A 14,508-nucleotide genomic window follows, 5' to 3' on the forward strand; every position below is an offset into this window, starting at 1 on the left:
GAAGCCAAGTTGTCTTTGACTGCTTTGTTTGTACACAGAATCATAGAAATGTAGGGCTGGAAGGGACCTTGAGTGGTCACCTAGTCCAGCCGCTGTGCTGAGGCAGGACCAAGTACTCCTACACTATCCCTGACATGTGCTCATCTAAAATAGAAGTGCTTCAATGCCAATGAAATATAGATCCATAAACCAATGTAAACTGTACCAGCTTAATGTTAATTAGGGCCCTTGATACTAAAATATTTAAACCTGTACCTCTTTCATTTCCTTCATGAATGTTGATGAATTTGTTTCTATATCATCATCCATACCAATTCTAGTGAAAATTTGCTCAGCAATTCTAAAAGAAGAATATTCTGCTGGGACATAAGAACCTGCAAAATAAAATAAAAGTACAAGTTATCTTATGTTATCACTGGTAGTAACACTATAGCTAAAAACTGGCCTTGTTTAATACACAGATAAAATCTCATCTTATTTTTAGAAACACATTTTTCCACTTAGTAAATAATGACATTTTCCGTAGAAAACAATACGAGCAGTTCAAAAGAATACTTATAAGGTAAACTGTTGCTCACCAATCTGTGCCATAATTTGACAGAGAGCAATCTGTTTCAGGTAAGTTGATTTTCCACTCATATTTGGTCCTGTAATAATGATAAAATTGCTGCCTTCTGTGATGTAAGTATTATTAGAAACAGGTTTTTCCATAGATATTTTTTCAAGAATGGGATGCCACCCCTGCTTGATTGCTAAGGTATCAGTAAATTCTGGACGAACTAAACCAAGAAAAAATTATAAGAAATGTTAAGCACTAAATACAAAAAACCTATGGCAATTATTAAAAAGTTAGATATTTAAATAAAATAAGAATCACTCATGCAGAGCTCTGAGTCTGTTACTCTTTCTCTTGTTGAATAATGTCTTGCTGCTTGAGTTGGGGGCTTCACTCCTCTGCCAGGCATAGCACTACAAGGCGCTGCCTCAGTTTCCTCCAACCTGTATCTACAAAATAAGTCAAAACAAGCTTGCCTTAAAGCATTTCCCTTTAATTAACAGAAATAAATATCCCAAACAGAGAAAGACCTTCCACTTGAGCCCTTAATCCTACTCCTAGCTCCAGATTTGGGGGACCCCTCTAGTTCTGTATCTTGCCTGCATCATGAGGCTCCTAGTCCTGGAGCTAGAGTACTGTTCAGAACAGTCTTTCTGCTGTTTACATAAAATAACCCTCGGTCTTCCTCCCCAGAGCTGGAGGTACCACCTTCAGCTTCTCAGTTCTCACTGGAGCTTGGGTAGAACTCTTGCCAGTGCTTTAGCTAACATAGCATAAAAATATGATCCAGTTCTTCTCCCTGGAACTAAGGTTCAGGTACCATTTGTCTATCCCATCACAGAGTGGTCACACGCCCCATTTTCTATTGCCTGCTGTCTCCTGTCATCAGGAGTCTTTTTTCCCCAGCAATGCTCCTTGCTGACCTCCTCTCCATACTGAGTTCTGGTAATTTTATTAAAGTCAGGTGCTCCCCTAATTGAGCAGTAATCAGCCACCTGGGTAATTGATTAGCTCCCAGTCCACCAATTAACCACCAAGGCTGGCTTACCAACCTTAGTCATGGGTAGACTGTCCTTAATTCTCTCTAAAAGGCCAGTCACCCCATGACAAGGACTATTCACAAAGAAGGGATTATTCAACATGAGCAAGAGTGGAAGAATCAGAAATGATATTCCCATGTAGCTATGAAATCAGCAAAGACAGTATACTTGGAGGAATTAATGGGCTGTTTTCAGGTAGAGATTACATCTTTTATACGAGTCCTCATGATCTGTTACAAAAAAAATAACATCTTAGCCCTGCATCCTCAAATTAACATGCCAAGACTGTATTCAGCAGCAAATGGGGGAATACATGAATAAAAACGGAAAGAAAAGTAGGAAAATTGAAGCTATAAAAGTAATTCATACATTGAGATAAATACAAGAGCCACAAACTAGACCTGGTGGTATTATTATATAAACATTGGGGGACAGGGGAATAACTTTACCCGCATTTTTATTAATATTTACCATCTTTTAGAAAGAAACTTACCGTAGTCAGAAAGAGTGCAGGCATGGGCAAATGACAGCAACATATCCAACATTGACACAGTGTCAGAGAGTTTGTATAGGCAATGGATATGTTCATAAATTTCACCCAGTAGTTTACATACTATCCTGCAAGCAGACAGCTCTGAATTAGTTACTGTACACTACTACATTTTATTGCTTTACACAATTTACAGCAATAAGGCAATTATTAAGCTCATAATCATAGAATCATAGAATATCAGGGTTGGAAGGGACCTCAGGAGGTCATCTAGTCCAACCCCCTGCTCAAAGCAGGACTAATCCCCAACTAAATCATCCCAGCCAGGGCTTTGTCAAGCCTGACCTTAAAAACTTCAAAGGAAGGAGATTCCACCACCTCCCTAGGTAACGCATTCCAGTGCTTCACCACCCTCCTAGTGAAAAAGTTTTTCCTAATATCCATAAAAAATAATGTCAATATGATACTTAGACACTAGGAAGACAGACATTTCATAAATGCCATAGAGATTTGTAAACATGGGCATTTCTAAAGTGTAGTAAGTTATCGGGGAACAAATTCTAGGCCAAATTCTGCCATCAGATGTGCAGATACAACTCCCACTGGCTTGAAAGGGAGCTGCATGTGCAAAATTGACTCTAAAAATACAGCTTTGGAACCAATGGCGTTCTATTGTCCTCCAAAAAGTGTGACTCTTCAGTTTCTTGAGTTGTTCATGTTTAAAATGGGTTCACATGATCACCAAAAATAGCCTATGTTAGCTTTTGTAATCTAGAAGAAAAGAGAACAATATATGCCCTTTGGTCCCTTTATAAGCATAATTTATGGAAAAACTGAAGGTAATTCTACTTAAAATGAAAGGCATACTTAATATAAATAATGGCTACACATTGCCAAAGTGCTATATTCATGTCATTTTGTGTTGATAATACTCTACAAAAAGTTTACTAAATGTGATGTATACTCTTCTTTTTTATGAATAAATCCCTATACATTTTAATAATAATTCAGGATAATGTAGATTTAGCCTTTTAATGTACTCTCTCATGACGAACACTCTCTCTCTACAATCTGGAGTGCTTTTATAAAGACACAATTTAACAATGAAAATATATGAGAAAAATCTCACAACTAGTTGTTAATATGGCAAATAAATCAAGTTAACACAAATATTAAAGAGTTTGAAATGTTCTTACAAGTAGGTCATGTGATAAATTTCTCTCAAAGACTCCTGGCACCTTTCATTCATTTTAATTAAGTCTGCTGAAGTAAAGCTATATGCATTTTTCATTTTAGTGATCTGTAAGGAAATTCAACCTTAAAGTAATACATCTCAAATAAATGCACATAAAGAAAGATTTCCAGAAACAAAGTAGGAACAATCTGGAAAGCAAGTGACAAAACTGTTACCTTATTTCACTTTTCCTAAATAAAATAGCATGAAAAGACAAGAAACAAAATGCAAATATTAGAATGATAGCAACCTTGTAACATTTCATATTATCTGACACATAAGATAGCACATATAGATGTCTAATACATTGTATAAAAGAATATGGGTTAAATAAATTCTATCCTCATTTATTATGTAATATCACTGAAGTAATTAATTTCATGACAAAACATGTCCAGAACACATACCTTTGTAAATTCTGAAGGTAGCTGACCATTAGGTAATGCTGCACACTCTGCATTCATTTGGATAAAAAATCCACGAGCAGAGCTGAAACTCATCTTCAAAGGTAGGCTGTATTTTTCTGCAAGCTGTGTTATCATTCCTAAGTAGTATGGGGAAAAAATCAGCCATAATTGAAATATTGTCTAACATACTATAAAACTCACTGTGTTATCTGAGTAGTAAAGGCATCATGCAGATATCTAGATACCAATTCCAGTAAATTAGATAGCCTTGTTAGGACCTTGAAAGGGGGCTTGTGTGGAGGTGAAAGAGCTCAGTAAACCATTCAAATAAGAGCACTAGCTTTATAAAACTAGTGGACAAAAAGTGCCAGGTGAGAATATGAGAATTCATAGCCTCTTTTTAAAGATATTCATATGTTGTCATGGGGATCTCAGGGGTGGGTTGTCCTTCTGCTGGAAAGGAAGATTTCTCAGAGGAGTAAGCTTCAGATGAATCCACTTTCATGCCAGTGGTGTTTTACCCTGCTTTCTCAACAGGTAACTGTAACTCTTAGATCTGGGGCTCTCAATCTTTTCCCACTCACTCCACAGTTCACAATCTTTTGCAATTCTAAACCATAACCCCAACCCGCCCACCTGGAGCAAAGTGGGAGGGTGATAGATGCAGGGGACTATTAGGGGGCAGGAGGAAAGGTGCTGCTAAGTGGTGGGAATTCTGAATTTTGCTGGGTGGGGTACAGGCATGTGTGGGTGTCTGGGTAGATGAGGAAAAATACTGATGTTGTACTACTGTGTGGGGAGAAAAGAAGGATGCTGTTGAATGGGGTTTCCCTGGCATTCACACACCTCACTGAGCTGGCACCACCTCCCACTGTTGCTACCACCAGAGACTCAGGCCAGCAAAAGGTTGGGTAGAGAAGATGGGCTGTGTTGGACACCTGGGTCCTGGAGGCACTCAGTGCTCCAGTGTCAGCATTTGCTTCCTCAGCACTTAGCATGGTAACAGGGAAAGGAGAAAAGGAGCTCTTTTGCTGTAAACATGTGGGCTGCAGTGAAACTGGACTGCAGTAACCATCAGGAGGGAGAGAGAGCTCCTCCCTGCCTACATTTCTCTGGGTCTTAGCAGCCATGTAAGGAAAATTTTGGAAAGCAAGAGAACAATTAAACTCTTGATGTTCACTCTGTGTGATGTCGACTGTAAGCTACAAAACTAACAGGAACTTCAAAACAATCTATAGTATACTATTGGTGTTAAAAATTCTACTATTCACATGGGCTATTTGTCATTCTTGCTTGTTAAAGGGTGAACTAAAAGAACAATCTTGTCTGCTCAGAAATGTGATAGGAGCCATTCAGAAAAAGACAATCTTTTTCATCAACTTTAGACACTTTATCTAAAACGGTTATACTCAAAGAATAGAGGCATTTTTCCAAAATTGATTTTATTCATTTTGGCTTTAAAATAATATCAAGAAAGTGGTTTTACACAATTCTTAATAGCACAGTTAAATCATAGCCCACAGATTCAAACTAGTTAAAATATTAAAAACAAAGTATTTGTGTTTGTAAAGTATCAGCAGATGATAAAACTAAATTTCTGTACCAGAAAATTTTATTTGAAATAATATTGTTTCAACACTTCGAACTGAATTTAGATGCACTGCATTGTAGGTGCAAACCATAGGTTTTAAATGGAAAGATTACAATATCTTTGATTCATATACAGCTTGTTTTTTTGGTGGCACAATAAATGAAGCAATCTTTTTACTTTTTAAAATCACAAAATAATTATTCATCATTTTATTTAATTACAGTTTTTATCTACAAATGGAAAATCTCAAAGTACATTTCAAATAGGGTTACCATATTTCAAGTTCCCAAATAGAGGACACTGCCAGGGGGAAGGGAGAGCTGGATGGGGAGGGGAGTAGTTTCTTTCTACTTTGAATATCTAACATTTATAAATAACAAGTGTAATGTCCTCAAAATGTCTTGAAAAAGGACAAGCAAGGAAAAATCATGGGCATTTGTTCATATTTCAAAAATCTGCCAGGACAGAGACTAGAAGACCAAGAAGAGGTTGTGTCTGGGAAAACTGAAATGTATGGCAACCCTAATTTCAAATGTACCTCAACTCTTTTTTATCAATGACAAAATCAAATTACAATAAAAATACTTGCCTTCTCTTCATTAGAAAGTTAGCTCTATATATTTTTGTACAATTTTATGGTTCTATATAACAGGTGCAATATATTCCTATTAATCATCAATCATGAAATACCTGCTATGTCATCTACAATCTCTGTGTATGTTCTACGAGCTATATCAAGGAATTCATTGATGTTTGGCCTGACTGCATAGCACTTCTGGGTCCTCATATTCAGGCATCCTTTTGTGTATCTTGTATCATCATTAATGACAGTTTTTATCTTTTCAAGTATGATTCCAAACCTACAAACAGTAGTTATATCAGTAATGGAATTGGCTAGGTAATATTTTTCAACTTCATCATCAACATTATCTTCAATTATAAATAAAAATTACCAAAGACAATACAATTCAATAGTTCAAAGTAAACACTAAAAACTTACCACGGGATTTTTTTTAAATCTCAAACAATATATGAACACAACTAACTTTAACCTAAATATTTTAATATCTTAAAGAATGGCAGACATTGCATGCTGCTCAAATATAAGAAACAGCTACTTGTCCTCAGTCATTTTGGGTGATTCTAAGAAATCAAAGTATTCTCACATTCTTTTTGTCTTTTCAATAATATCTACTGGAGTATTTAATTTTTGTAAGAATTTAAATTATGTTTGTCATTCATAACCAATCAACTATTGTTAAAACCAATTTTCTGTTTATCTTTTTTAAAATTTCTCTTGCAATAGTTGAAAAACTGAATTTCTAGAAACTTCGTAAAGAATAAGTAAAATTAAGAGTTTCTAATGATAACACAAAAAACAGGAGCTATAACTATAAATAATTCAAGAAGCAACATCTTAAAATCCTACAGACATCCTCAGAAAAAAGGAGACAATCAGATATTCTAGCTATGAAAATATCACAGTACCTTTTGTCTTCCAGAGAACTATAATATGCCTTTAACAGATGAGTCTTGCAGCTTTTCAAAGCAGCCTATTGAAAATTAAAATATAATTACTTAATCATAAAAACATTATTAAATTTTAATAATTTTAACAGTCTGTATGGCTTTTAGATTCACCTAGGCTTATTTGAAGTTGGGGTGATATAAAGAGCTTACCGGTTGGGTGGCATCTATTTAAGTTAAATAATCGTTATAAAATTAAGCTTTTAACTAGCATTCAGAATCCAGTTCCAAAAGTAATAGAGACTCAAATATGTTTTTTTAAATCAACATCAAACTTAGCATAGATTTAGAGGCCCTTGTCTTATTTTTAGAGGAAATTATTACAGTGACAATGTACGGTTCCATGAGATATAAAGTAAATATAATGAACTGCACTGTGTGACAACAAAGATTAACTAACTAGTTTGGATTTTATATAGAAAAAGTAACAGAATACATTTCACCTTTAGAGGATCCACAAGTTCCAGAGTATGTTTCAGATAGATTAAATTAGTTATCTTTGATTCAGCAGCTTTAACCTGTTGAAAAAAAATATTACAAATGCAGTATGTATAGATTTTTAAAATACATTTCAAAACAAGCATGCATTTTACACACATATTCTGAATGTATTTTTCATGTACTATTAAGTGATTTATGAAAATTCATGACTAATGACCAGCTTGACAATTTGTAAATTTGCTGTTTTGTAAAAAAAAAATATTTGACTATGTATGGCTTGAGAAAACTCAAATTACAATACAATATTTTCAAAAGAGTTCTTCAACTGACAAGAATTCTAAAATATTTGTGTTTTCTTGCAGAGAACAGAACATTTGCTATGTGCTGCTGCCTTATAAAGAAAGAATAGGTAGCAGTTCCATAAGAAAAAAAACATCTAATTTTTGTGTGGAGAGTTGAAATCAATGTTGGAAAATCAAAGGCTTCTGAAAATGAAACTGAAGAAAACTTTAGAGTTGAAAAATGGAAAAATCTTATGTAGAAGCTAAGGCAGATTTTCAAAAGCACAAATGAAAATCTTTCCTGTTATCTGTTTTAAAGTCAAATTAATAGAAAATATAAATAAAAGTGAAGGCTCCTGTGTGGGAAATATTAAACGGTATTTTTCTTTCAATTTTATGAAAAATTCAATTACACATAAAAATCTACTAAAAAGTCTTAGTTTATTTTAAAAATAATTATGCTACAAATTGTTGGAACAGAAACACCCTCACTCACCCAATTTCTAATGTTCTCACAATCCAAGAATTTTTCTTCAACCATTTTTTTCTAAAAATTCTGAAGTTTCTTAAAGAAAAATGTGCTCACAGAACTCAGCTAAGTCCCTTTATATGTTGCTGAATTTTCTTCTCAGAATGAAGCTTGGCAATCAGCCCAGATGGTGTCTTAGTGCAAAGGAAGTATCAGGGTGGACATTTACAGACATATTCCTTAAGATGGAGCAATTTGATTGGTTTGGGTCACCTTAGCAAGGAGAAAGCAAGCGAGGGTAGCTGTTCCAATAACCATAGCAAGTTTCTGCCAAAATCCCCCCCATATACACACATTACCAATTACAACTCCAGGAACTTCAGTGTGTCTTGCTTTTAAGGAGAAAAAAAGTATCATTCAAAAGTTTGTTATTCTATACCTGTTAGTAACATTATAACATGGTGTTTTAATTTATTTTTTAACATTTTAAAATAGGCACATGGATGAGAGTACAAAGAAAGATTTCTTTACTTTCTAATTTCTTTTTTGTCTAAACTAGCATCCAGAAACACGAAGAAAAATTGTGATGAACTGGCTGTATTTTAAGTATACTGAATCAGAATAGTTTTTATTAACAATGAAGTCTAGGCAGCTGTATTGTTACTAAAGCACTTTCCTGACATACTTTTTTGCACCAGCTGGATGCACTTAGTCATTGGTTAGTAATGTTTTGCAGTTTGCAAATAACTGAAGTGATAACAGCCTGTTCTGAGATGAGCTAGTTGAAGCTGTCGAGGTCGCTGCTGAAGTCCAGGGTTCAAATCTTGCTGTTGATGCATTGGGGCTGGGGGCAAGGAACAGATTTTTTTTTTATTACATTTAAAACAAATTGGGGTGGCAGAATCTGGCCTAAAAATTACCTTGATTTGAGATGTTGACTTGTATTTAAATATTCTCTGTATCCCTCTATTTCTAAAACAGCTTGCTACATACGGCAGGTTCAAATTTTCAAAATATTTTAATCCCCTTGAAAATTTGTGCATGTACTATATTTGAAGAAAATGAGCTGTAATAAAACAAACGTTAATAATTGCTGCATCTAATTGTACTCTCTCTGTTATGTTTCAGAGTAACAGCTGTGTTAGTCTGTATTCGCAAAAAGAAAAGGAGTACTTGTGGCACCTTAGAGACTAACCAATTTATTTAAGCATGAGCTTTCGTGAGCTACAGCTCAGTAATAATTTGTACCCTGATGGCTGCTGAGAAAGAACTTATTTCATAGTTGTAAGAGACTTTCTCTTGGCTTAACCATGAAGGCTTGTGTTTTGAAGCTAAAAGGAATAAGATTCTAAGTTCTAGCTTGACAGGTTTTGAAGGTTTATTTAGTAACTGAAACTAAACGAAAGAGGTTTGTTTTTTAGAAAAAATTTGGGGGTCCATTTATAAGGGATAATCTCCACTGCTTTATATTGCATAAGAAGCTCTTGAGGCTAAATAATAGACAAAGCAAAGTTAAGTGGGCAAACTGTGAGTATATTACAAAAAGGAGATTATTTCTATTATACAGCTTTTAACATTAAAAGGTATATTTTCCCTTTCATGCTCATATGAAAATGCTTCTCTCTCCTACTCTCCAGTGATGTTAAGAAGAAGGTGTGATTAGGATGAATAAGTAAGAAGATGCAGATTTAAAAGTACAGTGGATTTGTGAAGGAACAACAGTCATGTTTTTTGGTCATTCTCCACAAGGGTCACAGGGCTAGCGTCCTCCCTAAGTCCATAACAGGTTGAGTTTGTTAACCTTGCTGCTTTGCCCACCTTTTCTCCCTCACTTGTGAAGAAATGAATGTTGGATTAGACTGGGTGTGGGCTGTGTGAGATCAATTCACATCAGTCATCAGTCATGCATTTTGTTGCTGTGTATTTGAGCTGATCTGGGGGAACCAACAGGCCTATTTCAGTGTATTTTTAAAATATTGTCAAGGATGCCTAGAGCATTAGATGGGTGCTCTTTTATTACTCTCTGCATAAATCTAAATAAATAAATGAAAACACTTTATGATTGGCTGAAATTCTTCTCCTGTTACGAAGTAAAAATATGCCTTAGTTTAAGGGGTCCATACATTCATCTTTCTGGGTGAGATGCAACATATATAAATCATTGTATATCTTTAAAACTATGTTTCCATCCCTTTCTAATATACAATCTTTTTTTACAAATAATACAATTGTACAGCTGCTATAGGAAGTTTACATGTTGCTTACTCTACTGAGATAACTGACAATTATTCATTATTTATGAGATAGGTGCATTTATAAACCTACTGTATCTTGCTTTGGAATTTGTACTAAAATTGAAAGAAGTTGTTCAGTATCCAGGAATCTTGAAATCACTGTAAAACAACATTAAACACAAATTAGAAACGGAGCTGAAACTTGCGATAATTTTAATAATAAATATTTAACAAATAAGTGATTTAATTTTCCAAAAGAAAACAGGCACAGAAAACTATTTAGTACCTCTGTTTGTGAAGTCATTTTCTTCCCTCACCCTATCACAGCAAAATCTTGACAAAGTACTGTAGCTTCAATTACCAGAAAGAAAACAGACAAAAGAACTACCAATCTAACAAGATTCTTATGTCACATCCATAACCATGGTATCTGAGCAATTTTGGTCATTGTATCATGATGGATATAATGACATCAGCTCTCTCATATTCTCTTCAATAAAGAAACTCTCAGAGCTTAAACAACCTAAAAGATATTGAACAATAAGAACATTAGGATCCCCACAACAGGGTAGGAGGGCTGAAATATGAATGAAGGAAGAGTGGGAGACTATAACAAATGGTCTTGTCAGTAGACTACTGTCCCTTGTCAAATGTCTCTACTTCCTATCTTATAACAGAAAATATGTCAGACTGCAGATGTAGCAAGCAGTCCTCAAGAGCAAACGGGCTTTCTTAAAAATCACAGCAATATTCTCTGTTTGAAAATTCCCATCCAATTATGACAGTGAAAAGATGACTATGTATCTGCCCTGCAATTTCACAAGTAGTAACCTGAGCCTGTGGTGGAATGACCTTATCAGAAGGAAGCCCGACAGAATATAGCACTAACTCTGCAACTACAAGAGCTCAAGAAAGATGCTGACTGGTGGGCACTACTGAACTATTGAAGAGGCAGCAGACTCCCATACATCTTGCAGAGGAAAGATCCCCAAATCTAATAAAAGCCCTGGTGTGTGGCAGTGCCTTAGTATAGCACTGATTGTTGAAGAGCTACACATATGGTCAACCCTCCTGTATGGATGCGAGAGCTGGTCATTTAGAAAGCAGACTGAGACACGACTCACAGCGTTCAAGTTTTGGTGTTACAGAAGGTAAAAATTAGCTGGATAACCTAAATTATGAATGATCAGGGGATGAAAAGGAACAATTTAAAAACAGCAAAATCACTTGATATCATAGGTAAGAAAATAAAATCTTTCTGTGGACAAATTGCTCACCAATCACCAGAGCAACTTGATTCCAACTCTTATACTATCAGGCAAGAGGAGGAAAGAGAGCCAGCTATGTTGGAAACATCACCGGATGGACTGGTATCCAAAGGAAACTAGAAGTTTTACAACTCTGTTGTGACTGTGAAAGATGGAAGGTGAAGATTGAGAACTTCCATATTAGCAATGTCATGGAAGAATACAACTGAGGAATTAGCCTCTGCTTTCAAGGAGATAATGTACTTGACCTTTTCTCAGGTAGTACCCTAGCTCCTGCTCTAGTTCACACCTGATCTTGAGGGCAAAGAATGAGAGATCACAATGGGAGATCTACATTTCTGGCAAGGACCAGAGTGAAAATTTTTATAAATCATAAGGACCATCACCCACATCAGAACTATTCCAACAGTCACAAAGAAAATAATGTCAAATATCAGAGGGGTGTCAGCCGTGTTAGTCTGGATCTGTAAAAGCAGCAAAGAGTCCTGTGGCACCTTATAGACTAACAGACGTATTGGAGCATAAGTTTTTGTGGTGAATACCCACTTCGTTGGATGCATCTGGTGAAGTGGGTATTCACCCACCAAAGCTTATGCTCCAATATGTCTATTAGCCTATAAGGTGTCACAGGACTCTTTGCCGCTTTTAAAGAAAATAATGAGAGTTGTATGGTTCATACATTTTAAGACCAGAAGGAACCACTATAATCTAACTTCCTACACAACACAGGTTATAGAGCCTCATCCAGTAATTTCTGCATCAAACCTATAACTTCTGTTTGTGCAACAGCATACCTTTTAGAAAGATATCAAATCTTAAGACTCCAATTGATGGAGAATCCACTATATCCCTAGATAAGTTGTTCCAATAGTTAATTACCCTTACTGTTAAAACTTTTCTATGCCTTTTTTCTGCTAGATTAAAGAGCTATCTACCATCATGTACATATTGGAAACTGTAATGTGCCTTTCCCATGTACATATTGGAAACTGTAATGAAATCACCTCTTAAACTTCCCTTAGATAAACTAAATAGATTGAGCTTCTTCAGTCTCTCACTAGAAGGCTTGTTTTCCAGTCTGAAATCTTTCTTGTAGTTCTCTTCTCTGAACCCTTTCCAATTTTTCCAAAATCCTTTTTGAAGTGGAGACACAAGAACTCGATGCAGTATTCCAGTAATGGTCTCACTAATGCTGTACACAGACATAATACCAACTCCCTACTCCTACTTGATATTCCCCTGGTTATGTATCCAAGGATCATGTTCACCCTCTTAGCTACAGCATTACAGAGGAAGCTCATGGTCAAATGGTTATCTGCATTCAAGTCCTTTTCAGGATTGCTGCATTCCAGAATAGTGTGACCTACATTCTTTGTTCGTAGATGTATGATCTTACTTTTGGCTGTATTAAAATGCATATTGTTCACCTTATTAATGATCCACGATTGTCTGTATAATTTACCTGTCCCCATCATTATTTATCACTCCACCAATTTGAGTGTCATCTGTAAATATTAATCCATTTAACATGGGCTACATATAGTGCAAATTCTTAAAAAATCAGAATGCATGCTAGAGTCTAAGTATATTATGCCAACACAGAAAAATTTATCAAACTTGTGATCTCTTCAAAAAAATAAGAAATTTGTTTGTCAAGACCATTTTCCATAAAACCATGCTGACTGGCATTAATTACGCTAACATCCTTTAATTCTTCACTGATTGCATTCCATATCAGCCTTTCCATTATTTTGCCAGGATAGAGGCCCATAGTTATCTGGGTCATCCCATTTACCCTCTTTAAATACTGAAATATTTGTAAATGGTGGCTTTTTTCCAATCCTCTGGAACTTCCCCATGTTCTCAGATTTGTTAAAAATCAACACTAATGATTCTGAGAGTTCCTTGTCCTATTCTTTTAATAGAAAGAAAGCAGCTGCTCCTCACAAGTTAGAGAGCTGATCACTAACAAGACCAAGAGACAATGTTTGACAAGTAGTCTTGTGGGGAAGCATATATTATAGTCCACCTCTCCTACCTATCTCACTACCTTTGAGCTACAAGTGCCAAAACACAGTCTCCTCTGCTGCATCTTCCCGGGCATATTTCTGATCTATTGAAATGGGGTGGGTGAGTGGGGATGAAGTTAAAACTGGTGAAATACACTCCATGTTTCCAGGGGAAAGGAAGCAAAAATACTAAGGACAAAGTGGGTGGGCCGGTGTTTTTATATCAACTGTGATTGACATACACCTTTTGCCTCCTTACTTCTTGACAGGTGGGATATAAATGTCAAAATATTTTCTATGATGGGATGGAGATAGAGAAAGAATGAGAAATGCCAAGTCACTGTTTTAGGTAGTTGTGATGCAGTAACTATTTCCAAACATTTTATTTTAAAAATGTGTATTTGAAATATTTAAGGTGTAAAAATAAAGGATAAACATAGTATCTGAGCCACTCTGATGATCTGCAAAATATGGTGGTATTTATGTATTCACATCTGCTCCGCTAGTATAATATCAAGCTAAAAGAGGGTAGCTCAACAGACTACATGTCATCCATTTTTGTGTTGTGAAAGCCTTGGAAAGAGTTCCTGATCTGACCAAAAGTGATTACTCATTTTCCCCAAAAAACACAATAAGCCGTCCAAAACCAGGAAATAAAGATTTAGCGAATTTAATGTCAAGCTTAGGTGGACTAACTAACTTGTGCTCTTTAGCAGCGTATGTATATTCATCTGTCTTGTTACCTGTATCTTAGCAATCAAAAATGAGAAGCTGCATATTCATAACAGTATGCAAATTACATTTCAGATGTTAGTAGTGTATATCTGGAAAGCCTGGCTCGAACACAAAATGCAGTTGGTTAAAGAGCTAGTGAGACCAATTCAAAATTCCTCTAAAGCACCATTTGCTGGTCCACCTCATTTACTAAAAATTTTAGCAAAATGATCAAAAAAGAGGTAAA

At 35.5% G+C, this 14,508-nt stretch overlaps 1 protein-coding gene across 1 annotated transcript in view; it reads right to left on the bottom strand.

Moving 5' to 3' along the window:
* Positions 1–14,508, bottom strand: part of MSH4 (mutS homolog 4) — a 54,434-nt gene that overhangs the window by 10,324 nt on the left and 29,602 nt on the right. Inside the window, exons 8-16 of the mRNA XM_073357309.1 lie at positions 10,362–10,429; positions 7,289–7,363; positions 6,807–6,871; positions 6,009–6,178; positions 3,728–3,864; positions 3,283–3,386; positions 2,090–2,214; positions 579–779; positions 256–374 (exon numbers count right to left, since the gene is read on the bottom strand). Coding sequence (XP_073213410.1) covers positions 256–374; positions 579–779; positions 2,090–2,214; positions 3,283–3,386; positions 3,728–3,864; positions 6,009–6,178; positions 6,807–6,871; positions 7,289–7,363; positions 10,362–10,429 — 1,064 coding nt within the window. The remainder of the gene's footprint in view (positions 1–255; positions 375–578; positions 780–2,089; positions 2,215–3,282; positions 3,387–3,727; positions 3,865–6,008; positions 6,179–6,806; positions 6,872–7,288; positions 7,364–10,361; positions 10,430–14,508) is intronic.

Source organism: Lepidochelys kempii, chromosome 8 (genome assembly GCF_965140265.1).
Source record: "Lepidochelys kempii isolate rLepKem1 chromosome 8, rLepKem1.hap2, whole genome shotgun sequence".
Lineage (NCBI taxonomy): Eukaryota > Metazoa > Chordata > Testudines > Cheloniidae > Lepidochelys > Lepidochelys kempii.